Source organism: Elephas maximus, chromosome 14, assembly GCF_024166365.1.
Source record: "Elephas maximus indicus isolate mEleMax1 chromosome 14, mEleMax1 primary haplotype, whole genome shotgun sequence".
Classification (NCBI taxonomy): Eukaryota; Metazoa; Chordata; class Mammalia; order Proboscidea; family Elephantidae; genus Elephas; species Elephas maximus.
This window is the reverse complement of record NC_064832.1, coordinates 24,337,668-24,364,952: the sequence shown is the minus strand read 5'-3', so window position 1 is coordinate 24,364,952 and position 27,285 is coordinate 24,337,668. Positions and strand designations below refer to the sequence as shown.

At 41.1% G+C, this 27,285-nt stretch overlaps 1 protein-coding gene across 2 annotated transcripts in view; it reads left to right on the top strand.

The window, feature by feature from the left end:
* The first annotated feature begins 10,607 nt into the window (after positions 1-10,607).
* Positions 10,608-27,285, top strand: part of MRPS31 (mitochondrial ribosomal protein S31) — a 40,581-nt gene continuing 23,903 nt past the window's right edge. Inside the window, exons 1-4 of one of the 2 annotated variants that reach the window (XM_049853100.1) lie at positions 10,609-10,826; positions 15,961-16,248; positions 22,629-22,787; positions 23,871-24,011. In XM_049853100.1, the coding sequence (XP_049709057.1) occupies positions 10,702-10,826; positions 15,961-16,248; positions 22,629-22,787; positions 23,871-24,011 (713 nt within the window). In that variant the 5' untranslated portion in view covers positions 10,609-10,701. Of the gene's footprint in view, positions 10,827-15,960; positions 16,249-22,628; positions 22,788-23,870; positions 24,012-27,285 lie in introns of both variants that reach the window. The other variant, XM_049853101.1, reaches the window with a different exon arrangement.

The window sequence follows — 27,285 nt, the reverse complement described above, 5'->3', positions numbered from 1 at the left end:
AATGCTAAACCAAAAAAAAAAAAAAAACACAAACCCACTGCCGTCGAGTCGATTCCAACTCATAGTGACTCTATAGGACAGAGTAACAATGCTAAGCAGCTAGAAAACACGACAACTGTCCACTCCAGATGGACCGGATGAGCATTGCAGTCAGGGGAAAGGGCACACGCAAGGGTGTGCAGGTATGAGACCACATGGCACACGTGGGGCACTGTAAGTGGTTTGGAGCTGCTCAATGAAGCTCGGAGGGCTGGGAGCAGAGGCTGGGGAGGTGAACATGGCCACCGCCTGAACTCCCTGGCCCCTGTGGCTCTGAAGGCAGATACTTGTATCTTATACTCAGTGTCCCCTGCTGAGGGCCAGGGGGTATGATTCACTCAGTGCCTGGCCCAGGGCCTTGACTATGGTGGTGTTTAGTCACTATCAGTCAAAATGAATCATTGCCATAAAGCTGTCTGATTGCATCACTGCCATAAAATTCACCATCTGAAAGTTGTCAATGTACATGTTGTCTCTCTCTCTGTCCTGCTGCACGTGCGTGCGTGTGTGTGTGTGTGTGTGTGTGTGTGTGTGTGTCTTTCTCCACAGTTGGACCTGTCTGCAATGGGTACTTTTCTAAAGGTTAATTTGTTTTAAATACTGAAAGTATCCAATTATTAATTCTTAGACTGACATCCACATACTTTGATAATGCTTTTATTTAAATTTAAGATCAAAATCATTTTTGAAAATAGAATGAACAATAATTTGTCCTGTGGTAAAACAAATGAAAAACATTATCAAACTTGCAAATCTTTTACACTTACCAAATTAATAATCCAAAGGGAACATTACAAACATTATATAAGTATTTTAAAAATAATTGTAAGAGATAGAGGTAATTCCTCTTTTTTTCTTCTATCATGATCATTTGAAGGAAAATCTATTTATAATTGGTTCTATTATCTTAGAAATGCAATCTTATCAGGAACATGGTGTGAATACATTTTCTTTGAGGTTTTCTTTTCATTTCTCATCTGACAGCAGTCAGATATATGCCTTCCTCTCAGGTTTTTGGAGCCCTGGTGGTGCAGAGCTTAGGAGTTCAGCTGCTAACCAAAAGATCAGCGGTTCGAATCCACTAGCTGCTCTTTGGAAACCTTATGGAGCAGTTCTGTTCTGTCCTATAAGGTCACTATGAGTCAGGATTGACTTGATAACAACAGGTTTGGTTTCAGGTTTTCAGCACTTAAATTCAGCTTGAGCCTCAGCCAAAGAAGTGCTTCTATCAGCATGGGGGTTGATATATATCTTTACCATAATAACTTAGCAAAAATGTCTGGTCTGGTCACTAGTCACTAGAGCAGGCCAGGTGACACCAAAGATGACAGAACAGTTGCCTTGACAACCTCACAGAAGAATGTCTCCACCCCACAATTCTTACACCTCTCTTTCTCTCTCAGGCATTTTGTCTCCGTGGTTGGTGGGAGGTTTGCATTTTATCTCTGCCCTCTTTGCAAGGCGAGCAGGAAGGAAGTAGGCAGCGAAAGGCAGAGAAATGAAGACTGAGGGGGCAGTGACTCACCACGGGCCCCATCCCCACTGGTACCACTCAGTAGATTCCACCAAGGGGTTGATCGCATATCAAATTTCAACAGGGAACTGATCACAACGTTATACAACTGCCAAAACACTGAGAATCATGGCCCGGCCAAGTTGACACACAGTCTTAGCCATCATACCTGGCTTACTGATGCATTTTCCTCTGCCTTTGTCTCTGTGCCTCCTCTCCTCTTTTATAGGACACCACTCAGACAGAATTAGGACCCACCCCACTCCAGTATGACTTCATGTTAACTTGACTGTAACATCTTTAAAGGCTCTATTTCCCAGGACTAGGGTTTTTTTTTTTTTTTTTAGGGGTTAGGCCTTTAATATATTTTGGAGGAGACACAATTAACCCATAACAAAGCAAAAGAAAGCAAAGCCCAGGAACCATGGCAGTCAATGCAGAGTACAAGGCCAGGGTGATGGGAGAGGAGGCAGGGCTGACATCAAGGGACCATATGCCAGGTTCAGAGATTTTACTTTATTCCAAGGGTGGCAAAACCCAAAACCCATTGCCGCTGAGTTGATTCCGACTCATAGCGACCCTAAAGGAAAGAGTAGACCTGCCCCATAGGGTTTCCAAGTAGTGGCCGGTGGTTTCAAACTGCTGACCTTTTGGTTAGCAGCCGAACGCTTAACCACTGCACCACCAGGGCTCCAAGGGTGATAGACAGTGCCATTTAGTACTTTAGGTATTCTTTTTGATGTTAACGTACAAGTGTGGAGAGGTAACACAGACAGTCCAACTGTCCAATATATCGATCCTGGTTTTCCCACCAGATGGCCAGGTGATGTTGGGTCATTTGTTTAAGCCTCAAGTTCCTCATCTCTAAAATCAGGATAGGGTGTTACCTGTCAGGGTTCTCTGGAGAAAAAGAATCAGTGATACATGTGTTGTATATATATATTTACATATATACATATGTGTTTATACACACACACAGAGAAAGAGTGAGAAAGACAGAGACAAAGAGATTTCAAGGAATTGGCTCATTGTGGAGAGCTGGCAAGTCCAAAATTCATAGGTCAACCAACAGGAAGACTGAAGCAGAATTCTGCCAAAATACCTATTTATAGTCTGGAGGCAAAACACATGCTAAGGAAACTCCTTTTTTGCTCTTAAGGCCTATCAACTGATTGGTCGAGGCCCACCCACATGATGGAGAGTAATCTGCTTTACTTAAGGCCAACTGATTTAATCACATGTAACTACTTCACAACACCAACTAGACTAGTGTTTGGCCAAACCACTAGGCACCATAGCCTAGCCAAGTTGACACATAAAATTAAACATCATATCTTCTCATGAAACTTATGTGAATATGAGAAAATACATATGAAGCGCTTATCCCAGTGTCTGACACACAGTAAGTGCTCAATAAATACTGCCATTAGTGCTGAGCATTTAAATAGTTAATAGGTTTCTTGTTTGCTTCACTTTTCATAGTTAGGTGGTAACTGAATGAATTAATTTGGCCACAAAACAAAGCAGTTTAAATGTTATTATTTGTGCACCCTAACATAAAATTTGAACATTTGTTTATTCATTTAACAAATATGAATTGACCATTAACTATGTACTAAGAACTGTTCTTGGCTGTGAGGATAGAGCAGTGAACAAGGCTGACAAAGGCCCCCACCCCCCATATAGCCCCGAAATAAATAAGGAAATAACACGATAAACAAGATTTATAAGCTCCACGAGGACAGACACCATGTCTATTTTGTACCCTCATATATCCCAAGTGCACAAGCTAGTGGCTAGCAGATAGTGGTGTTAGCTGCTTTTGACTCCGCCTCTACTCACAGTGAACTTATGCGCAACAGAGCAAAATGTTGCCTGGTCCTGCGCCATCCATGCAATCATTAGCATGTTTGAATCCAGTGTTGCAGCCACCATGTCAGCCCATCTCATGAAGAGTCTCCCTCATTTTCACTGACCCTCTACTTTTACCAAACATGGTGCACTTTTCTAGGAACTGGTCTTTCCTAATGACATGACCAAAGTAAGCAAGACAAAGTTTTGCCATTTTTGCTTGTAAGGAGGAGCATTCTGGCTGTAGTTCCTTCAAGACTGATTTGTTTGCACTTCTGGCAGTCCATGGTATTCAGTAATCTCCACCAACACCACAATTCAAATGCATTGATTCTCCTTCAATCTTCCTTTTCAATTGTTCAACTTTCACAAACATGTAAAGCAATCACAAGACCATGGCTTGGGTCATGGGCACCTTAGTCCTCAAAGGGATGTATTTACTTTTTAACACTTTGTTGTTGTCATAAGGTGCCATCGAGTTGATTTCAACCCATAGTGACCCCATGTACAACAGAACACTGCCCAATCCTGTGCCATCCTCACAATCACTGTTATGCTTGAACCCATTGTTGTAATACTTTAAAGAGGTCTTATTTCCCAATGATTTCTTGACTCTGGCTTCCATGGGCATTGATTGTTGATCCAAGTAGAATGAAATCCCTGACAACATAAATTTCTTCACCATTTATCATGATTTTGTTCATTGACCCAGTTGTGAGGATTTTCGTGTTTTTTATGTTCTGATGGCAACGGGTTTGGTTTGATTTTTTATGTTCAGCTATGGGGCCCTGGTGGTGCAATGGTTAAGTGTTCGGCTGCTAACCAAAAGGTCAGCAGTTCAAAACCACCAGGTGCTCCTCGGAAACCCTATGGGGCAGCTCTACTCTGTCCTGTAGGGTCACTCTGAGTCAGAATCAACTTGACAGCTATAGGTTTGTGATTTTTATGTTCAGATCTAATCCAGTGAAAACCCTGTGGAACACAGCTCCACTCTGACACATGTGGGGTCGCCATGAGTTGGAATCAACTCCACAACTGGTGGTGGTGAGAATGGGGGAGGAGGCAGTTGGGCAACCACAGGGGGTCCCCAACTTACAAAGGGGCTCCGTTCCAACAACTCCATTGTAAGCTGGTTCTAACATAAGTTGAATACCTCATCTTTTTTTTTTTTTTTCCACTTTGCATTATTATTGCCTTTTATTATCAGTACCTTTATAAATTTTATCTTTACTTGTCTTGGGGTCGGAAACATTATATATAAACTTACAGATATGTTTTAACACATATATACATTAAAAACACACAAATCATGAAAACTTCCTCTGACGATGAAAACAGTTGGACGATATTGGCGTTTTGTCAGTTGTGGTAATAACTGCACTTCTGGAAGGTTTTGGATCATGTGGATTATCCCTGGGAATGGGGATGAGGTTTCTAGTCAGAAAATTAGTGAGAGTTGTCTGTATGGTCCTTCTCTTTTTTTTTTTTCATATACTTCATGGTAACATTTCACTGCTTCCTGAATCTGCCCGTCAACTTTAGCAAAGCAATCAGCATTTGGGTCCATGTTTTCAAGCAACTGAAGCCTCCAATTAATTTAGAAAACTAAATTTATATGGAAGTATTTTCAACAGTAAATCATAAGATTGAACATCTGAGAATAACATCAGCGAATTACGTACTTCAATGCTGTACGCAGAACATATTACTAATGATAAGAAGTAAAAAAAAAAAAAAAATTGGAGGGCCATAATTGTGGTTCGCCCCACCTCGTGGGTCAGGGACTACCTACACTGCACTTGTCCAGGCCAGAGACAAAGATGTAGATTGGGGTGCAGAGGAATGAACGAAACACAGCCACACAGGTTCCTAGTCCCTTTGCAAAAGCACCTGCTATGAGCTTTTTAATGTAACATGAGAATATTTTTGCCTCCAGAGGGCACTTGAACATCACAAATGTGCCCAAGGGTCAGAGCAAGTGAACTCAGGCAGAGAAGCCTTTGCCAAGGGCATATTTGAGAGTGCCAGGAAAGCAGAAAGGATAAATCTCAGTGACTTTGCAGACTTTGCTTACTGGAATTTAAAATCTCCTCTTTTAAAGCTAAATTTTCTTGAGATAGCTAGTGCAATAAGCCAGCAATTTCGGCTTTCATAGGTTATTGGAATTAGCTTAATTGTATAGCTGACCTTCTGCTGGGCAGATGTGTGTGTGAGAGAGAGAGTTTGTTTGGGCCCAGCGTGGTTCTGTGTTGTGTGCTGGGCAATGCATGTTAGAATGACACGATCCTGGTCTTAGGACAAACTTAAAATCCAAAGCAGATTTTATATATACTGAGTATACTGAGAATGAGTCATGTTACATCAAAGGGGAAAGGCAACTATCTAGACCCCTTTGAAGGGCATGAAACCACTTCCTCTTCAGTCCCATGGTCTTTCTAGTAAAACCAGTTGCCATCAAGTCAGTTTCGACTCATGGTGACTCCATGTGTGTCAGAGTAGAACTGTGCTCCGTAGGGCTTCAATGGCTGAGTTTTCAGAAGTTGACCGCCAACTGGGTGGACTCAGATTGCCAATCTTTCAGTTGACAGCCAAGCATGTTAACCGTTTGCACCACCCTTAGGCATTAAAGATCTTGCAAAAGGCTACTGTGATCTAGGACAGTCTTCCATCTGGGTACAACTTCTCTAGGCCTGTGTAGAAGGCTGTGTGGTTGTGTCCCCTTGCACCTATTGCACTGCATATCTTGTTATATTATCTGTTAATATATCTGTGACCTCTACCAGATCATAAGCTCTTTGAAGCAGGGATGAAGCCTTACTCGTCTTTGTCTTCTAAGGGGACCAACCAAAAGCCAAACAAAACCAGTTGCCATCAAGTTAATTATGACTCATGGCAATTCTGTATGTGCAGGGTAGAACTGCTCTATAGGGCTCTCAAGGCTGTGATCTTTCAGAAGCAGGTTGCCAGGCCTGTCTTCTAAGGTGCCTCTGGGTGGGTTTGAGCCTCCAACCTCTTGGTTATAGTAGAGTGCTTAACTGTTTGTGCTACTCAAGGACTTCCATAGGGGACCAACACCTTATTTTTCACACAATAAGTTATATATTTATGTTAGTATCACAAAGCTATATTTTTATATAAACACACACACATATATATATGAACATATTCACCTCTTTTAGGCTTTGTTTGATAGTGTAGTTTGATACCTGCTTTATAAAGCAGATTAGCTGGAAATATACATACAGAATGAAAGACAGAAGTTTCTCATTGTGGAAGGTGTAAAGACAAAACGACTTTTATTCCATCTGTGAAAAAGGAAGAAAACTGTTACATCTAGTATACTGCCACACACACACCCATTCCTCCACCCAAATCAGGGACACGTTACAAACTATGCCCCCAAGTCATCCCACCATCTTCATTCTCTTCTTCTTCCTGTACCTTCAGCCAGGACCAGCCAAGCACCCATTGCTTTTGGAAAGACGCTCATAATAACTTAATACTTGTTTTAGTGGAATCACAAGTAGATTGAGGTAGTTATCTAAAGCTTCTGAAAACTTAAATGTATCAATAAATGAATTTATTCTGCAGGTTTACTTCACAAAGAGCAAACCTCAGTGTACTAATGTTATTGCCGGCCTGGCTAGTTGGATTTCTAAATATTGACTCTTCCTGGACTCCTTGTTATAGGGCTTTGTCCATCTGCTGTGACACAGTTGCCCTGCGTTGGACCATGCTGATGTCACTGAGAAAATTAAATGAGGTAACATGTGAATTGTCTGGCACTGTAATCAGTTCTCAATGATGGCAACTAGTGCGATTATCATCATTACCGTATATGCAGGTATACATGGTGCCTCCTGATTTTGCTGGAAGTTGTACTTTTTACGTAGAGGCATTGAAAGTTAATTTAGAGTTGATTTTAGGAAAAACATTATTTTGTATATAACATACACTGATTCTATGGTATCTTAAATCCTGAATATGCAGTAATAGCCTACCAACCCCACAAAGAAAACATAAAATCATATAGTTAAAAATGAATATATCGGTATCAATGATACTGGCACAAAATAGACAACAAAGCAACATATTTATTGGGAAATGGAGTCCCATATTATACAGGCTAATAGTGCTAATAAACGACTCACAATACAAGTTAAATTTGATTGACTATAAAGTTCATGGAGCCCTGGTGGCGCAGTGACTAAAGAGCTGGGCTACTAAGCAAAAGGCCAGTGGTTCAAATATGCCCCATTGGAAACCCTATGGGGCAGTTCTACTCTGTCCTATAGGGTTGCTGTAAGTTGGAATTGATGGCAACACAGATAAAGTACATGCAGACAAAGCAAATATAATTAAAAATGGAAGAAAACAAGCAACAAAATACATTTCAGTGAATGTATAAGCAAGTTTGGGTTATAAGCAAGCAGCCACCAAGAAAACAAACCCGTTGCTGTCGAGTCGATTACGACTCATAGCAACCCGACAGGACAGAATGGAACTACCCCATAGAGTTTCCAAGGAGTGGCAGGTGGATTCAAAGTGCCGACCTTTCAGTCAGCAACCACAGCACTTAAACCTCACCTATGCTGTGACATTTGTGTTCCGTCATTCTGCCACTAGGGAGAAGTACCTTCCCTATTTGCCCTCTTTTTTTAGTCCACTAGTGGAAGCCCTGTGGCGTAGTGGTTAAGAGCTATGGCTGCTAACCAAAAGGTCGGCTGTTTGAATCTACCAGGTGCTCCTTGGAAACTCTGTGGGGCAGCCGTACCCTGTCCTACAGGGTCACTATGAGTCGGAATTGACTAGATGGCAGTGGTTGGTGGTGGTGGGGCCCGCTAGCATGAATGCAAATTGGCAGAAATTTTCTAACTTTTTCTCAATTGTTCTGTGAGTATTATCTGTTTAACCTTTCTGGATGTATTATTTACTTAAATCTAAGGGGTTTCTTAGAATTAGGACAGTGCCTTAGTCTCCTAGGGCTGCCGTGACAAAATACCACAAGTGGGTGGCTTTACAGGACAGAAATTAATTTTCTCACAGTTCTGGAGGCCAAAGTCCAAATCAAGGCTCAGCCACGCTGATTCTTCTCAGGCCTCTTTCCTAGCTCCTGGTGGATGCTGTGATCCTTGGCCTTCCCTTAATTACCTTTTTTTAAGTCAGGTTTATTGAGGTTTAATTTATATACAGCAAAATTCACAGTTTTTAAGTATACAGGTTTAGGAGCTTTGAAAAGTCATATAAACAGCACCACAGTCAAGATGTAGACTATTTCAGTCACTGCAACGTTCCCTTGTGCCCCTTTAGCCAATCCCCTCCCTCCACTCCTACCCCTGGAGACCACGGATCTGCTTTCTGCCCCTGTAGCTTTGTCTTCTCCACAAGCCATGTCAATGGAATCATACAGTAATGGAGCGACTTGTGTCTGGCTCCCTTCTCTTAATGCTTTTGAGATTCATCTGTGTCGTCGCAGATTATTACTGTCAATACTGGGCCAATTATATACATATATTTTCTCTACATGTATTCTAAGGGTACACAGAGCTTTGAACAGCTAAAGAAGCCATGGGACCGTGACAATGTTTCTCAAATTTTGTCTGACGACGTCCTGCATTGGAATCACCTGAGTGCTTGTTAGACTCTCAGATTCACATCTTTTGAGTCAGAGTGCCTGAGTTCCTCAGTAATGTGTATTAAGAAGGACGCCACGTGACTTTTATGCATGATTAAAGCTGGAGACCATGAGGTATTCTAGAACGAACAAGGATATCAGAATTAGGTAGTCATGGGTTTAAATATGGCTCTGTCACTAGCTGTATAAAGCTAGGCAGATCACTTACCTTTCTGCACCTATTTCTTCTTTTGTACTAGGAATCATTAATTTATTCACCAAATATTTCTTGAGCACCTATTTTATGCCAGGCACCATTCTAGGAACAAGGATGGCAATGGTGAATAAGACAATTTACTTCATCACTCTACTTTACTGTTTTGTTTTTTTAATTGGCCTTTTAAGAACTTCATATTCAACTTTAAGTAAAATTCTGCAAATGCTTTTATAAAGTACACATTCCGTCAGGGCAAGATAGACGATAAACATAAACATACTAGGCAACTTCAGATAGTCATAAATACTCTGTAGAAAAGGAAAAAATTTTGAACTAGAGGGTTCCTTAGTTAAGTACAGTTATGGTTAACGCACTTTTCTGTACACAAGTTATACTTCAACAAGAATGTTAAAAAAAAAAAGTCAAAGTAAGGATCTCCAATCACACTGTGTAGCATTCAGTCACATTCTTCAGGGCTACAGTGGTTGGTTAAGCATTCAGCTGCTAACAGAGAGCTTGGTGGTTCCAACCCACTCGGTCGTGCCATGAAAGAAAGGCCTGGTGATCTGTTTCTGAAAAGATTACAGCCCAGAAAACCCTATGGGGCCATTCTACTCCGTCACATGGGGCTGCTATGAGTGGAAATGGACTGGACAGCACCCAACAATAACAGGTGAATCTTAGCAGGATCTGCCCAATGCATCTCTCAAAATTCTCTTCCAGCCTTGATTCTTTTCTGGAAAAATATTGATGCCAACATGCAGCTTCCGTACTGCACTCTAGGCCAGTGGTCCCCCTGTGACTCACTAGCTGGTGTTTTTCCTCGGGGTTTATGTTCATACAGTTCAAGGCGTGGGCGCCCCTCATCTCTTCTGGGCCACTGTTCACTGCCTTCACGAGAGGCAGGAAACACCCACGTCTTTCTCTTCCATTTTTTAAATCTCTAAAACCAGTTTTGAAAAATTAAACATATATGCCTCATGGTTTGTACATCAAAAACAGATACAGAAATGAAAAACTAATATATCAGGCAGCACGCCCTATGGTAATCTTCTTAACCTCTGTGGCTCTTCTACCCAAAACGACGGACGAAGCGCCCACTTCTCCGCCTCATCTTCCCGGCCCCGGCGGCACCGTGTGCGCGGCAGGGTGTGCACACTCGGGCACCCCACCACCCGGCTCTCCCCGGCCCGCCCTCCGGCTCGCCCGCCCGCCCTCCGGCCCGCCCGCTCGGCCCAGGCGCCCGCTCCGAGTCAGGGACTAAAATTCGGTGGGCGGAAGAGCGGAAGCGCTTGGGGGCTACAGGCTCCGCCCCCGGACGCGAGCGATACCGGAACACAGTTTCCGGCCCCTGTTGTCCACCGGAACGCGAAAGGAGCGGAACTCGCCAGGCTAGGGAACGGAAGAGCGAGTGGGACGTGTTTGGCAGAGGGACGTGCTGTTCCCGGTTAAACTGTATTTTCGGCGATGTTTCCTCGGGTCTCGGCTTTGCTACCGCTTAGCCACTTCTCCCGCCTCCTTTTATCCTCTGGGAGCGCCGAGGTACCGGCGGCTGCGGTTCTGCTGCTCGCGGCTCCACACGGAACGGTCAGGTAACGCACTTCAGCTGTAGGCCCCGCAGGTCGTCGAGCAGGCCCCTGCCGTTGCGTGCCGTTATGTCACTTTATTCTCCCGCTTCCCGGGGTCGGCGCGACAGCCCGCGAGGCCTCAGGGACCGTTAAGCCTGAGGAGAGAAATCCCAGAAGGAGCAGGTGACGTGCCCAAGGTCACGGAGCGTGGGCAGCGGCTGCGGGTGCGAACGTGCCGCCGGCGGCCCCTGCTCTGAGCTCGCAGCTCCGGCCCTGGAGTCCTGCCTCACTGTGGTGGCTCTCCTCGTCGCCGCCTTTGTTCTGTAGTCCGTTACTGAGCGTGCAGGCCGAGGTACCGGGACGCGCGGTCGTGCCCTCGCGGAGGCCGCGTGCTGAGGTGGGGAGGGAGTGCAGCGCTCGGCCTTCAGCCAGCGAGTCGCTCGTTGGAGAAAAGGCTCAGGGGATCTCTTCTGGAAGGGAAACCTGATAAAGCCTTAAGGGGGACCCCAGGCGGAGTTACCAGAAAGAAGCGAAGTTGCCGCATGCTTGGCCTTGGTACTCCTCGTCCTCAGAGCTCTCCTGTTGTGAAAACTCAGCTGTGCCGCGCCTGCTGCTCGGCGGGTCTGGCTCAGTGCAGTCCTGAAGTGGCTTGGTCGCAGTGGGGTGGGAAGAAGCGACTGCGTGGATCAGGAATTGATAGCATGTGGTAATGGTGGGGTGCTCAGAGAGAGCGAGGATTTCAGCTGGCTGCCCTGGACGATCGGGGTATCACTACTGGAAACAAGAAAAAGGAGCAGGTTTTAGAAAAAAAGGGAAATGTGTCATAGTTTTTAAGACATAAAACACCTGTTCATGGTAAGGGGTTGGTTCAATACATTCGTTCCTGTTCGGTCGATTCCGACTCACAGCCACCCTGTCGGACAGAGTAGAACTGCCCCATAGGGTTTCCAAAGAGCTGGCTGGTCGATTCGTACTGCCGACGTTTTGGTTAGCAGCCATAGCTCTTAACCACTGCACCACCAGGACTCCTGGTCCAGTACACCAGGGTGAGAAATGGAAAGTCTGGGATGGGAGCTCTTGAACATGTTTTTTTTTTTTAAATAATTTTTATTGAGCTTTAAGTGAACATTTACAAATCAAGTCAGTCTGTCACATATAAGCTTATATACACCTTACTCCATACTCCCACTTACTCTCCCCCTAATGAGTCAGCCCGCTCTCTCCTTCCAGTCTCTCCTTTCGTGACAATTTTGCCAGTTTCTAACCCTCTCTACCTTCCTATCTCCTCTCCAGACAGGAGATGCCAACACAGTCTCAAGTGTCCATCTGATACAAGTAGCTCACTCTTCATCAGCATCTCTCTCCAACCCATTGTCCAGTCCCTTCCATGTCTGATGAGTTGTCTTCGGGGATGGTTCCTGTCCTGTGCCAACAGAAGGTTTGGGGACCATGACCACCGGGATTCCTCTAGTCTCAGTTAGACCATTAAGTCTGGTCTTTTTATGAGAATTTGGGGTCTGCATCCCACTGATCTCCTGCTCCCTCAGGGGTTCTTTGTTGTGCTCCCTGTCAGGGCAGTCACTGGTTGTGGCCGGTTGAACATGGTTTTGATGTGTTGTATTTGAAGTGCTGATGAGATGCCCTCAATGGAAATGAGCTCAGGTGGGAGGTTAAGACTAGAATTTTATTAGTGTTATGAAGTTAGTTCTTATGCATGATTTGCCTGTAAAAAATAGAGATTACTTTTGTAGTACTATATACAGCAGTCTTGGAAGGAAACAATGAAGTAAGTTATATTGGGTATATGTGAGATCCATTCTGTTATAATAAAACCTTTAATATTAGTGTATTTAACTTTCAGATGTAAAATAACAATTAGAGCATTTTCTTTATACTGTTTCTTTATACTATCTTTTACATTTTATACCATTGCTTTTGTATCTCAGGATACTGGCTCAGGCTAGTCTGTGTCTAGAACTACACTGATGTGTATACTTGGCATATTATGGTTGAAGATGTTTTAATGTTTGAGTTCTTAGCGTTAAGAATTCTTTTGCGTGGGTCTGATCTGAAATAGGTATAATCGTTTGTATTGCTCTTTCTCCTAAGTATACTAATTAAGAGAGCAGAGTGATAACCCTAGCCATGGAATATTCTTTTTTTCTGTTCCATTTTAGCTTGGCTTGTAAATGGTAGTTGGTTAAATGACATGTTCTAGCTCAATGAGAAAGTTGATCAGATTAGGGTAATACACAGGAGATTTTTTTTTAAGACTGTAACCTTTTTTTATTGAAAGAAATTTCTTTATTTTTGTATTGTTTAAATATGACTGTAAAAGGTATTAATATATCTTGTTAAGAGCAAAGACTTGGGAATCAGTCATATTTAGGTTTGAGAATAAGAAGTTGTCATTTACGAGCCATGTTTAAATGTTTCTGAACATTTCTTATGTCATGGAGCACATTGAAAATGATATTTGTACAGAATCCTGGGATAAATGGAGGGAGGCACTAGCAGCTCCAGGCTCTACCCTTCTACTATAAGGACCAAAAACCAAAACAAAACAAAGCAAACCTGTTGCCATCGAGCCGATTCTGACTCATAGCAATGCTACAGGACAGAAGAGAACTCTGCCCCATAGGGTTTCCGGGGAGCAGCTGGTGGATTTGAACTGCTGTTCTTCTGATTAGCAGCCATAGCTCTTAACCACTATGCTACCAGGGCTCCACTATAAGGACCAAGTGGATGAAAATCTTAGCACGCTGCCACCTACTTGTGGCACACCAGTGTGTTTCAGGCCTTAGTGAGCTTTGTGACCTTGAGCAAGTTCCAGTTTCTTTATCTGCAAAATGGGGTTAATACCTACCTCATGGGTTTGATGTGAGTATGAGATAAATGTACATAAGATACATTGCACATAGGTATTGGCACATAGTTGTATGCTCAATGAATAGTAAATTGTTAGGATTAACAGTGGTAATAAAAAGCAAAAGCACCCTTACCCATTGCTGGTGGGAATGCAAAATGGTATAACTGTTGTAAAAAATAGCGTGACACGAAACAGGAGAGGTCAGCAAAACTGGACTAAACCGAATGCAGAAGAAGTTTCCTGAATACAGCTGAACGCTTCAAAGGCCAGAGTAGCAAGGACTGGGGTTTAGGGACCATGGTTTCAGGAGACATCTAAGTCAATTGGCATAACAAAATGTATTAAAATGTTCTGCATCCCACTTTGGTGAGTCGTGTCTAGGGTCTTAAACGCTAGCAAGCAGCCATCTAAGATGCATCAATTGGTCTCAACCCACCTGGAGCAAAGGAGAATGAAGAACACCAAAGACATAAGGTAAAGATGAGCCCAAGAGACAGAAAGGGCAACATAAACCAGAGACTTCATCAGTCTGAGACCGGACGAACTAGATGGTGCCTGGCTACCACTGATGACTGCCCTGACAGGGAACACAACAGAGAATCCCTGATGGAGCAGGAAAACAGTGGGATGCAAATCTCAAATTCTCATAAAAAGACCAGACTTAATGATCTGATTAAGACTAGAGGGACTCCAGAGATCATTGTCCCTGGACGCTTTGTTATCGCAAGACTGGAACCATTCCCGAAACCAACTCTTCAGACAGGGATTGGACTGGACTATAGGACAGAAAATGATACTGGTGAGGAGTGAGCTCCTTGGCTCAGGTTGACACATGAGACTGTGTGGGTAACTCCTGTCTGGGGGCGAGATGAGAAAGCAGAGGGGGACAGGAACTGATTGAATGGACATTGGGAATACAGGGAGGAGAGAAGGAGTGTGCTGTCTCATTAGGGGGAGAACAGCTAGGAGTTCGTAACAAGGTGTGTAAGTTTTTGTATGAGACACAAACTTGATTTGTAAGCTTTCACTTAAAGCACGATTGAAAAAAAAAACAAAACAATGTGACAGTTCCTTAGAAAACTGTTTATAGAACTGCCATATGACCCAGCAATTCTGCTCCTAGGTATATATTCAAAAGACCTGAAAACAGACGTGTACACCAATGTTGATTGTAACACTGTTCATAATAGCCAAAAGTTGGAAACAACCTAAATGCCCATAGACAGATAAAAGGGAGGCGGGCTAACGGTGATGGAAATACCATGTTGATTAAGGGTAAGATTGCACAGCAGGTTATTGTAATTGCTGTCAATAAGTTGTACACTGTAATAAAGTTGAATTGGCAAAGGTCATGTGGTAGATATATTTACAACAATGACAAAAAAGAAAAAGTAGCTGCTGAGGCTGCTTATGTATAACCTCATGGGATTTGCTTTCTTACTTTGGAGGTTTAGGGACATGGTTTCATGGGGTATTCCAGCTAATTGGCCTAATAGCATATTTATTGCCTCTGTTGTACCTCACAGTTTGATGTGTAGTGCCTAGGGTCTTAAAAACTTGCAAGTGGCCATCCAAGACAGTTGGTCTCTGTTGGTCTCATTTGTTCTCTCTTCACCTGGAGTAAACAGAGGAAGAAAGAGAGTCAGGAATAGGAGAAAAGTATGGAATGTGTGATTCATTGCCTCCGTGAACAACTAAACTGCCTCCTTGGTCATGAGACCAGAAGAACTGGATGCTGCCCGGCTACCATTACTGAACATTTTCATCAGAGATTCCATAGAAGAATCCTGATCAAAAGGGGAGAAACGCAGAATGGGCTTTCAAATTCTCATGGATTCTAGACTTCTTGGAGCCATTAAAGTTGGATGAACCCCTGACACTATTGCCCTGAGATAATCTTTAAACCTTAAATCAAAAATATCCCCTGAAGTCGCCTTAAAACTAAACAGTAGTTTAGCTTAACTAGTAAAAAATGTTTGCCTTGAGCATTAAGCTTTTTTAAGAACTATCTATATGGGATTAAATTGACAACAGCAACTCGAAGGATTAGATAGCAACGTTAGAGGGCAGTGAGTTTATGTTAATGGGTGAGGAACAACCCAGAAAAGGAGGGTAACAATGGTTGCAAAACTCGAAGAATGTAATCAGTGTCACTAAATGGTATGTGTAGAAACTTTTTTTTTTAAAGGCAAATGAAAAGAGCTTGAATTGAAAATTTTTTCAAAAGTTTTTGAGTTATTGCTTTATTATTTTGTATTTTTCATTTTTTCTTTAATGTGTCTTTCCTAGGACAAAAAATAATATCCAGAGATATTTTGGCATTAACAGCGTGATCTATAACAAGAAAGATGAGCAGTCTTTTCCAACGCGTGAGATTTCTCAGGAAACTTCCAAGAGCGACAACAGTGTAAAGGAGAACACGAAAAAAGACTTGATAAATATTATTAAAGGTATGAAAATTGGATTAAGTACAGTAAATGTACAGACAACCAAGCCACCCAACAGAAGACCACTTAAAAATTTGAAGACCGCAATTGGCAAAGTTCAAACAGCTACAGAAAATACCACAAAGAAGAGGTAAATTGAATTGAAACTTGAATGTTCTTCTTTGAAATAATTTCTGAAACTCAGTAAGCTTTTGCTTCTAGAAATTGTTTTTGTTTTCATTAGAGCACATGGGAGATAATGAAGAATAAATATCACTTTGTAATCTCAGGAACTCTAATTTTTTGAGGAATAGTGATCTTATTGAGAATTTCACACGTCTCACATATTTACCAGTGTTATTAACTCCCATTTAATTGCCACTTTAAGCTGTTAATAAGTATCTTTTACAACCTGATTGAAGGTAGCTTCATGTCTGTGAAGAACTTACTTGTTTGAAATCTTTTGTTTTAAAAATTCCTTCTTAAAAGAAAATTTAGCATGTTGGTTACAACTTTGATGATAACTCCTTTGACCAGTAGTTATTAGTGCTTTCAGCTTTCTTATATGGTTTCCTCAAGGTATTATAATACATGTGCTTGTTAAAAGAGTATATTTTATTGATTCTAAGTACAGGTAGTTCCCAGCTTATGATGGGGTTCTGTTCCGACAACTTTGTCGTAAGTTGGTTCTGACATAAGTCAAATACTTTTTTTTTTTTTTTAAGTTTCATTATTATTGCCGTTTATTATCGGTATTTTTATAGACCTTTATTTGTCTTTGGGGGTTGGAAATATTACTCATAAGCTTACAGGTATATTTTAATACACGCATACATTAAAAAATAGACAAATTATAAAGAACCTACTCAGATGATGAAATTAACAGCCAATGTTTCTGTTCAGAGGAAACACTGAATAAGATCACACTAAAGGCTTGGTCTACAATGAAGTCAGCATCAGTGTTATAACAGTGAAGTTGGAGTCAGGTGCATGCACAGTTCAATTGCCATATGTTGTTAGAGGTAAACATTGCTCGGCTTTCTATCCATTATGACTGCTGACACTAACACCAGCTTCATTGTAGACGGGCCATAGCTTGCTATATGGCAGTGTTTTATAGAGTAAACGATAACATCGAACATCTGAGAATGATAACATTAGCAAATTACATGTTGCAACATTATATTTAGTACATATCACAGCAGGGAGGTGTACCAAAAATACAGATGGCAGTTAAATGTTGTTCATGCTGCAACATTATATTTAGTACACATCACTAACAGTGAGGCGTACAAAAAATACAGATGGTAGTTAAATGTGGTTCATCGTAACTCAACATACATGGTGTCAAGGACTACCTGTACAATCAGTGGTATTTTAGCATTGTGTTTTAGTTTAAATGGCAGAATTTTGCTTCAGTGATACATAAAATAATGCTCTGTCTTACATCAGTGACATCCTTAGAAGGCTTCTTGGTTCCTCTGTAGTATCACATTTGTATCAAAAGTATCTCTGGAAAGTGTAATTGGGCGGTAGAGAGCGAGCTGTCCTTGGGTGGTGCAAATGGTTAGGTGGTCGGCTGCTAACCCAAAGGTTGGTGGTTCAAATCCACCTGGAGAAATACCTGGCAATCTACTTCTGAAAGATCACAGCCATTGAAAACTGTATGGAGTACAGTTCTACTCTGACACACATGGGATTACCATGAATTGGGATAGACTTGAAGGCAACTGGTTTTTTGTTTTTAGAGAATAATCGAATTCAGTTAGTGGATGCCTATAATAGGTATTTCCTCTTCCTTTTAGAAACAAAAACCAAATGAATAACCATATATAAATATATAATATGTACACACATATATAAATGCAAAAGTAATTCTTAATCTTTGGGAAAAAATTTTAAAAACTGTAAAGAAAAAAGAATCACTAGTAGTTCCATCTTCCTGGAATAACTTCTATTTACATTTTAATGGAATTTTTTTCTGTGCTTGTACACATTTGTAAATACTTTCAAAAATGCGATAATCTATTTTGTAGTCTGCTTTTTTCATGTAGCAATTCATTGTGACCCTTTTCCTTGTCTAGTAAATATTTTTTACACTATAATGCATGCATAATATTCCATTCCATGGATACATAGTACAAGCTCTTTTGACCCACTGACTTACCAGAGCAAGTGATCCCCATCCCTCTACTGACTGCGAATGGCTGGTAGGCAGCTCTGTTAAACTCTAACATACTTGAACTTGAGTTGTATCCATATCAAGAATGGGCATCTTCACACCTGATAGCAGGGTCCTCGAAGGACACACATCCCAAGAGAGATCTGGGCAAAAGCTATACTGCACTGTCTTACCTAGCGTCACAAGTCGTAGCATCACTTCTGGCTCATTTGGTTTGTGGAGGCAGACACAAAGTCTTCCCTGATTTCAAGGAGGGGGAGATAACCTGCATTTATTGATGGGGGTGTGGCAAAGTTTTGGAAGAGCACATGGGACCAGGAATATTGCTGTGCCTATTTTCTGAAAATGTAATCTGCCACACCTGGTAACCTGATAACTAGAATGTCAGCTCCATTATGGGCATTATTGTCACGATAAAATCGACCCCTGGCAGGTTGCACCTGAACTGGGAGAACTCCCAAGAACCTGACAAGGACACCATATTTAGGTTTTCCTTGAGAGGATCTACGGAGCCCTAGTGGTGCAGTGGTTAAGTGTTGAGCTGCTAACTAAAAGGTTGGCAGTTGGGATCCACCAGCTATTCCTTGGAAATGCTGTGGGGCAGTTCTGTGTCCTATAGGGTCGCTATGGGTTGCAGTCGACTTGGGGCAATGGGGTTTGAGAGGAGTTACTCTTGTATCTACATATCCCTTGCAAGAACCTGGACACTCGGGCTGTGGCCTTGTCACAAGAGATCCTGGCCCCCCTGGGGCACTAAACCAGGCCGCTCCCACACCTGCCTCGTGTGGATCTCGTTTCCCAGCTCTTGGATGGCTGCATCAGCTGTCACCTGCATGAATGCTATTCTGCCAGCCTGCTGTGTTTCTTTATCTTTCAGAATACACTGGGGCCAGCCATGTCCGTGGTGGTCTTGTGAGTCTGAGTGTTTAGTGGATCCTAATACCTGGTGGGTGCTACTGTAACAAAAATTTCTAGTTCCTGCTTTAATTGCTTTTCTGTTAACCAAGAACTACCAGTTGCTATCATTCGGTAAGAAGGCTTAACTAATCCTGTGTGTGAAATTTAGATTATTTCTAGTTTTTCACTAGTATAAAATCATGCTACAGTTAACATCAATCATGCATTCAGCGCCCTTATCATTTGCCATTTTTTCTCAGGCCCTGTCCTAAGCATGGAGAAAGAGCATTGAATAAAACAAAGTCCCTGCTCCCTGCGTTATAGTGGGGAAGGGTGTACACTCACACCGTAAATACACACACGTACATGCTCACACGTATGCGCACATGCACAATATACCAAATGGTGAAAAATGAGAAATAAGGGAGATGAGGCTGGAAAGGTGTTATTTTTAAAAGAGTGACCAGGGAAGGACTCTGATAAGGTAACATATGAGCAAAGACACAGAATAAAGCTTAAGGTAAAGCCGTGCAGGTCTCTGAGAATTGATTTGCTTCCCAGGCACAGGAGATAAATCTGCTTAGGCCTTGAGCTGGGCGTATACAATGTCTCTCAAATTCCACATAGCTGATTATTTTCTTTTAGAAGTAGAATTGCTCGGTCAAAGCATATGCGTGTTTTACCCAAAAAAAAAAAAAAACCAAAAACCCACTGCCGTCAAGTCGACTCCGACTCATAGCGACCCTATAGGACAGAGTAGAACTGCCCCGTAGAGTTTCCAAGGAGCGCCTGGCAGATTCGAACTACTGACCTTTTGCTTAGCAGCTGTAGCACTTAACCACTACACCACCAGGGTTTCTGATGCATGTTTTAGACTTTTGATAAATATCACCGGATTGCCTGCCTAAAGTTGTACCAGTTTATACATCCCCTGAATAGCATGTCTTTGCCTCATTAGGGTTTCTTTTCTGGTATCATGTATGTCCCATACGGCTCATTTTAAAGATATTTAGGAAATACAGAAGGGCACAAAGTCAACAAGTAAGCATTCGTGGAATGCCTTTATAAATTATAGAATAGAACAGATTGTTAAAAGATACCTTAACAAGTTCTAGTCACCTTGTTAAGTAATTACCACATTTCCTGTTATAAAGCCAGAGGCAGTGATTATAAAGGAAACTAGTGATATAAAAGCATGATTCTGGAAAACGAAGGCTCGTCTCTTCTTTGCAAACTCTCTTCGGATACATATATTGACATTTGAAAACAAAGTTCACCGGGAGTTTATGAAAGAAATACAGTGATTTGGGAATAAAGTTTAAGCTTTAGTCACAAATAAAAGTTTTAAAAGTCGTACACTTCTTTTTAAACTTACTGTTATATTTTCTCTTTAATTCTTTGCTATTTTTCTTCCATTTCTGTTAGAGTTTGAGCTACCATATCTTGGTGAAGTATTTAAAATCTTAATCTAACAGCATTGGGGATCTGAGAACTTTGACTTGCTTGTTTGATGACAGATCATGATACAGAAAGCCAAGTTACAGTAGAACGTTAGTTTGCATCTCACTCGTTGAGATGGCAAGTCTCAGTGCATTGAAAAATGTTGTAAATAATTTCTTTTTATGTCTGGCATATTTTTCTATTAACTTTCCCTGATTTATTTAGGAGTAGCTTTTTAATTTTTTTTTAGGTTTTTTTTTTTTTTATTAACTTTTATTGAGCTTCAAGTGAACGTTTACAAATCAAGTCAGACTGTCACATATAAGTTTATATACACCTTACTCCGTGCTCCTACTTGCTCTCCCCCTAATGAGTCAGCCCTTCCAGTCTCGCCTTTCATGACAATTTTGCCAGCTTCCAATTCTCTCTATCCTCCCATCCCCCCTCCAGACAGGAGATGCCAACACAGTCTCAAGTGACCACTTGATATAATTAGCTCACTCTTCATCAGCATGTCTCACCTACCCACTGTCCAGTCCCTTCCATGTCTGATGAGTTGTCTTCGGGGATGGTTCCTGTCCTGTGCCAACAGAAGGTTTGGGGACCATGACCACCGGGATTCCTCTAGTCTCAGTCAGACCATTAAGTCTGGTCTTTTTATGAGAATTTGGGGTCTGCATCCCACCGATCTCCTGCTCCCTCAGGGGTTCTCTGTTGCGCTCCCTGACAGGGCAGTCATCAATTGTGGCCGGGCACCAACTAGTTCTTCTGGTCTCAGGATGATGTAGGTCTCTGATTCACGTGGCCCTTTCTGTCTCTTGGGCTCTTAGTTGTCGTGTGACCTTGGTGTTCTTCATTCTTTTTTTTAGGTTTTTATTGTGGAGAATGTCAAACATATATACAAAGTAAACAAAATAGTATAATGGACCCCTTTGTACCTGTCACCTGCCATCAGTAATTATTAATATTTTGCCAGTCCTGTATTATCCAAAGCTCCACCTACTCTTCTTTCCTATTTGCTGATGATAATGATTTATGGTTCTTTTTTTAAGGAAAATTTACTTATGTCGAAATGTACAAATCTTAGCTATACAGTTTGACAAATGGATGTGCCTGTGTAACCCACACGCATATCAAGATGCAGAATATTTCCCATTTTCGTCTCAGTCAGCAGCTCTGTGTCCTAAGGCAACTGCTGTTCTGATTATTTTTCACCTCAGATTAGTTTTGCCTGCTCTAGAACTTGATGCAAATGGAATCATACGGTATGTACTCTTGTATCCAGCTTCTTTCATTCTCTCTAATGTCTGTGAGATTGATTCTTGTTGTTGGTGAGAGCTGAGTACTGTTCCATTGTATGGCTATATCACAATTTTTTTTATCCATTCTCTGTATGATAGAAATTTGGGTTGTTTCCAGTTTTTTACTATTATGAATAAAGCTGCTGTAAACAGATTTAACAATTTTGTATTCCTTATAATATATATTGTTTTTGAAATAAAATGTCATCTCATTAAAAATTCCACTAATTTAGAATTTTTGAGGTTGATGCCTCACCCCTCCACCTTAATACATTGTTCTGAGTTAGTGTTGTGCATCAGCAGGTATCCACTAACTTTGTTGTTATTGTTTTTAGCTGCTGGTGGGTCGGTATTAACTCATAGTGACCGCGTGTGACAGAGTAGAACTGCCCTGTAGGGCTTTCTAGGCTATCATCTTTGCCAGATCTTTCTCTCACAGAACCGCTGGGCGGGTTTGAACTACCAGCTATTCGGTTAGTAGGCGCATGCTTAATTGCATGACCAGGGCTCCTTTTCACTTTAACGTTTCAAAGTTTATATAAAACTAATACCTAATATTTGAGAATCAAATTTGTCAGAAATTTCATAAAATCGAATGATACTTTTATGAATATAGAAGTGTTCTTTAAAATATCACTTAACTTTTCACTAAACTGGTGGCATAAGTAGTGCTTTTTTTCTTTCTCATTTGTTTTTCATTTTCTTTTTCAGAAATGAGCCCTTGAGTCCTGAGTTACTGGCAGCTGCATCTGCCGTTGCAGAGTCTCTTCCCTTTGACAAGCAGACAACCAAGTCTGAGCTGCTCAGACAGCTCCGGCGGCACGAGGAGGACATGCGGGCACAGAAGGAGGGGAGGCAACAAAAAGTTAGGTTAGTGCATGGGGTAGTTACCTCAGCAGAAGGAGGGGAGGTGACGAAAAGTTAGGTTAGTGCATGGGGTAGTTACCTCAGCAGTGCTTGTGACTTAACACAGGCAGTTTCCTCTCTCTGTGAGCACTGCATAGATAATGTTCAAGGAGAGTGCTAATAAAATACAGGATAAGTAAAATGAACCTCAGAAATGGAATTTTAGCAATTTGACACCTAGTCTCTTAAGTAAGATTGTGGTTGTTTAAAGACCAATTTGAATGGTTTAACTTTTAGGAAGTTGTGCAGTTTCTTGTCCCTGAAAAAGAAGTGATTAATGTTACTGTAAATAAATAAATAGGTAGACAAATAGTAGAATAAGATTATTTCTCTGAGAATTATTTCAGTAAAATAATTTGCTGATTTTATTCACAGTGTCATAGTCTTCAGGCCTGTTAGCTTCTCTTTCCCCTCTTAGACTTATGGTTGAGCTGACATCTTTTCCCACAAACGGTTCATCTCTCACACTTGACACCAGGTTATACTGCTTGCTGCCGAAATACATTAAGTGATGAGGCTACTTTGCTTTAGAGAGTGATCTAAATCAGTAGCTCTCAAGGAGGGTGTGCACCAGATTTACCCTGGGAAGAAAAAGAGAAATACAGATATCTGGACTGTCAGATGACCCATTTTGTTTGTGTTTGAACAAAAAAGGGCAATAAATAAATACGGCTAAATTTGCAGTGATGAGGTCGGACCTTATTAAGTAGTCAGGTTATTGAATCTCAGTGATAGGTGTGCTAATGTTGATTGTACTTTCCTACCAACTCTGGATGTTTGACAGTATCTCTTAAGTAACACTTTTAATTATGTTTTAAATGAAGATTTCTGAAGAACATCTTTAAAAGATAGAAATAAGCATAATACTAATGGTCTATGGTATGTGAATGTTAATTTGTAAAATAAATTTTTTATTTAAACATAATTTTTATGCTGCATTAGTGAATAAAAGTGAGATAAAAATTCAGCAATATGAATCTCCTGTTTAAGAAAGTAAATTGTTGTGTAGTGGAAATTTCTGATACACTCAACTTTTTATTGTTTCAGTTTCAGTAACATAATATCGGGTATGAAAGTTGCCAAATCTGCTACAGCCAGAGTTAGTAGGAGACCAGAGCATCAGATTCAGTTTGATGACGGGTCTGATGATTATTTGGACCATCAAAAGAGCGCTGATCTTAGACAAAGGTATTCAGGCTTCTCAGCCTATTTGATTTTGTTTCTTTTTACGTTAACTATAAATTTACCTTATTGCTTGTTACTGATTGGTGTCTGAGCATTATGGGTGCATTTATATCTGTTTTCTCACTCTATATACCATTTTCTAGAGAGGGAAAAATGTTCAGGATCTAGCATTCGGAGTCAACGCAACAGCAACTGACAACAACAGACGTTTTTCTGTTGCATACGTTTAAATGGGCCCTGCTTCACATCTACCCCCACTGACTAGGATCTCTTGATTTAGAATACATGGAGCTAACTAGATTATGAACAAAAGAACATTTTGCAAGAAGTATTATTTTCATTCTGAACACAAGTTCCTAACAATGTATATTCGTTTATCTGTTATTTATTTACGGTCATCTTTCTTCATACCTTGAAGAACTAACCCACCGTCCAATTAAAAAAAGGGATATAATACCTTAAAGGGGTAGATTATTTGTGATGATTTGAATTGAAAGCCTAGAAAGTGATAGTTGGAGAAAGGAAATCATACCTTTAGCATGGTTTGACAAAGACTAACCCAGCTTTATAGCAGGGTGTGCTCACAGGTGGGGTATTTTCAATATTTTGTGTATTCCATGGAATTTGTTTTAAGTATAAAGTATAATATAAAAAACTGACGTAGTGCCTTCCAGATGTTAAATTAGTAATTTGTACAGGAAGATTAAAAAAGATGGTGAGCAGTTAACAGCAGGTACAGGACTTTGGAAGATTATGTGCTTGGAATTTTACTTAAGACTCCTCAAGAATGTTTAACTGAATCAACCTTTTTTTGAAATGATTCCGTGCAGTTACATGAGAATGGTATATCATAGTTTGATTTTTTAATGATATTAGCTGTTATTAAAAGTAAGCCAACAAAGATTGAACAGACCCATGGAACAAAACGAGCCTAAAGGGGCACACCAGCACTGGGGCAGGGACTGGAAGGCAGGAGGGCACAGGAAAGCTGGTTGAGAAGGGAGAATGTTGATATATCATGGAGTTGTTAACCAGTGTCATAAAATAATGTGTCCAGTGTTTGATGAAAAATTAGTTTGTTCTGTAAATCTTCATCTAAAGTTCAATAAAAAATAAATAAAGTAAGGCAGCAAGGGAGAAACAAAAAAAAGTAGGAAAGGGGTTTCGTTGGATACAGTGACTGCTCAAAAGCTGTCTAAAATACTTTAGAATGAGGGGAAGCAATGGTGAGATACCATGTTGTCCAACCTGCTCTGACTTGGGTGGGATTTGGGGGTGATTGGCTAAGACAGAAGACTGATGGCACAGTAGCTAAGCACTCGACATGAACCAAAAGGTTGGCAGTTCAAACCCACCAGCTGCTCTGTGGGAGGAAGATGTAGCAGTCTGCTTCCATAAAGAGTACAGCCTTGGGAACCCTATGAAGCAGTCCTACTCTGTCCTGCAGGGTCGCTATGAGTCAGAATCGACTTGACAGCAGTGGGTTTTGTTTGGCTGAGACAGCATTGACCTGCATTGAGAGCCAGAATATAGGCTGAGCTGATTCCTTCAGTTAGAGACTGAGCAGTGTGCGTCATCCAGCACTGGCTTTGGAGTCCCACTGGCTGACTCAGAATCCTGGCACTGGCACTGAGAAGTTCTGTGACAGCCAGCGTTCAGAGTCTCCGCCAGACTCAGCTTCCCACCTATAAAAGGCTGATTGTGAAACCTAGCTTAAATGTCTTTCTTGAGGAATAGGGGGAAAAAAAAGTAAACTATCTTACCTACTCAGTGCTCAGACGTTAATTCCCCTCCTTCCTCTTTAGCGCATTCCTATTTTAAAATTCTGTGCTCTGCAGGGCAGTTAATACTGGGAGTCCTGCTCTCTTCACTTCGAGTTACCTAATTCACCATCCTGCCTACCTAACACTCATTTATGGAAAGCTGGGTAGAGGGGAGCTACTTAATCATCATCCTGTTGACCTGACACATTTATGGAAGGCTGGCTAGGGGTAAGAGTGCAACGCCTGGAAGATGCTTTTGTTTACAAATACTTGGGGTCCTGCTAAAGGAAAGTTTATGTGATTTCAGATCACTTTATCTAATTTTAATAATGGTATTTGCATTTTTTCAGTTAGTTTCATTTAATACAAAAAATAATTTGATCTAAAAGGAAGAATTGAGAACTATTTTAAAAATTAACCCTCCAGTTTATATACAGGTTTTTAATCTGCCAGACTCATTTTTAACCTGTGAGCAAATTTATTCAAATGTGTGAATTGATGCATACAGCAGTTGATTACAGTATACAAGGAAAATTTACCTACTAACTCTGACATTAATTTGAGTGGTTAATTAAAAAGAGTTTTATAAAAAAGTTAATAATTATTTTAAAATTATAGAATGATTGCTTTATGAATTAGAATGTTTTCATTTACCTGTGTAATCTTTTATAATTATAATTTGTAATTAAACATTGCAGAGTTTTCCATCCTTAAACTAAGACAAATGTTTACTTTAATAGTTTCTAATTTAGTGTATTCTAATTGCTTTCTAGAGCTTTGAATTTTCTAAAACCTTAATTTGAAATAGATCAGATAAAAATCATGGCAAATTAAGCCAATCTTTTCAATTAGGTATAGGAAAATTAAACTGCTTTAACAGGTTTGTTGTATTATGAAGCAAAAATTGAAATGTGGAGGGCGGGGCCAAGATGGCAGAGTAGTCAGACACTGCCAGTGAACCCTCTTAAAACAAAGACCCGAAAAACAAGTGAAAAGATTACATTTATGACAAGCTAGAAACCCTGAACAGAGTCAGAAAATGGACTGAGCGGCAAGGGGATGGAGAGACGGTTCAGAAGCTGAGAGGAGTTGCTGGACCTGAATGGCCGGGAACCCTCAGGCACCATTCCCGGGAGTGGCTGCGGCACGCCAGTGGTAGCATTTGGCTGCACTTTCCTCAGGGAGAAACATCCAGCCACACAGCCTACTCACACCTCCAGAACCAGAGAATAATGGCACTTTCAGCAAAAGCTAAGTTCTTGTGTATATTTTACCGCGCCCCTTGCCCTGAATCCAGCTTTAGTGGATGTTGATTTCCCTGGACCTGAGATAGGTTCTGTTGCGCAACCTGAGCCATTCTCCCGGGCTTGGAGGAGGAATAAATTCACAATTGGGGAAAAGATAATCTGCCAGCTCCACTAACCTGGGGAGCTCAGGGCATAAACGGCTCCTGTCCAGGCATCAACGGTCTGTGGACTTTGAATATCTTTCCACTCTGCATGGACCTGTGTAGG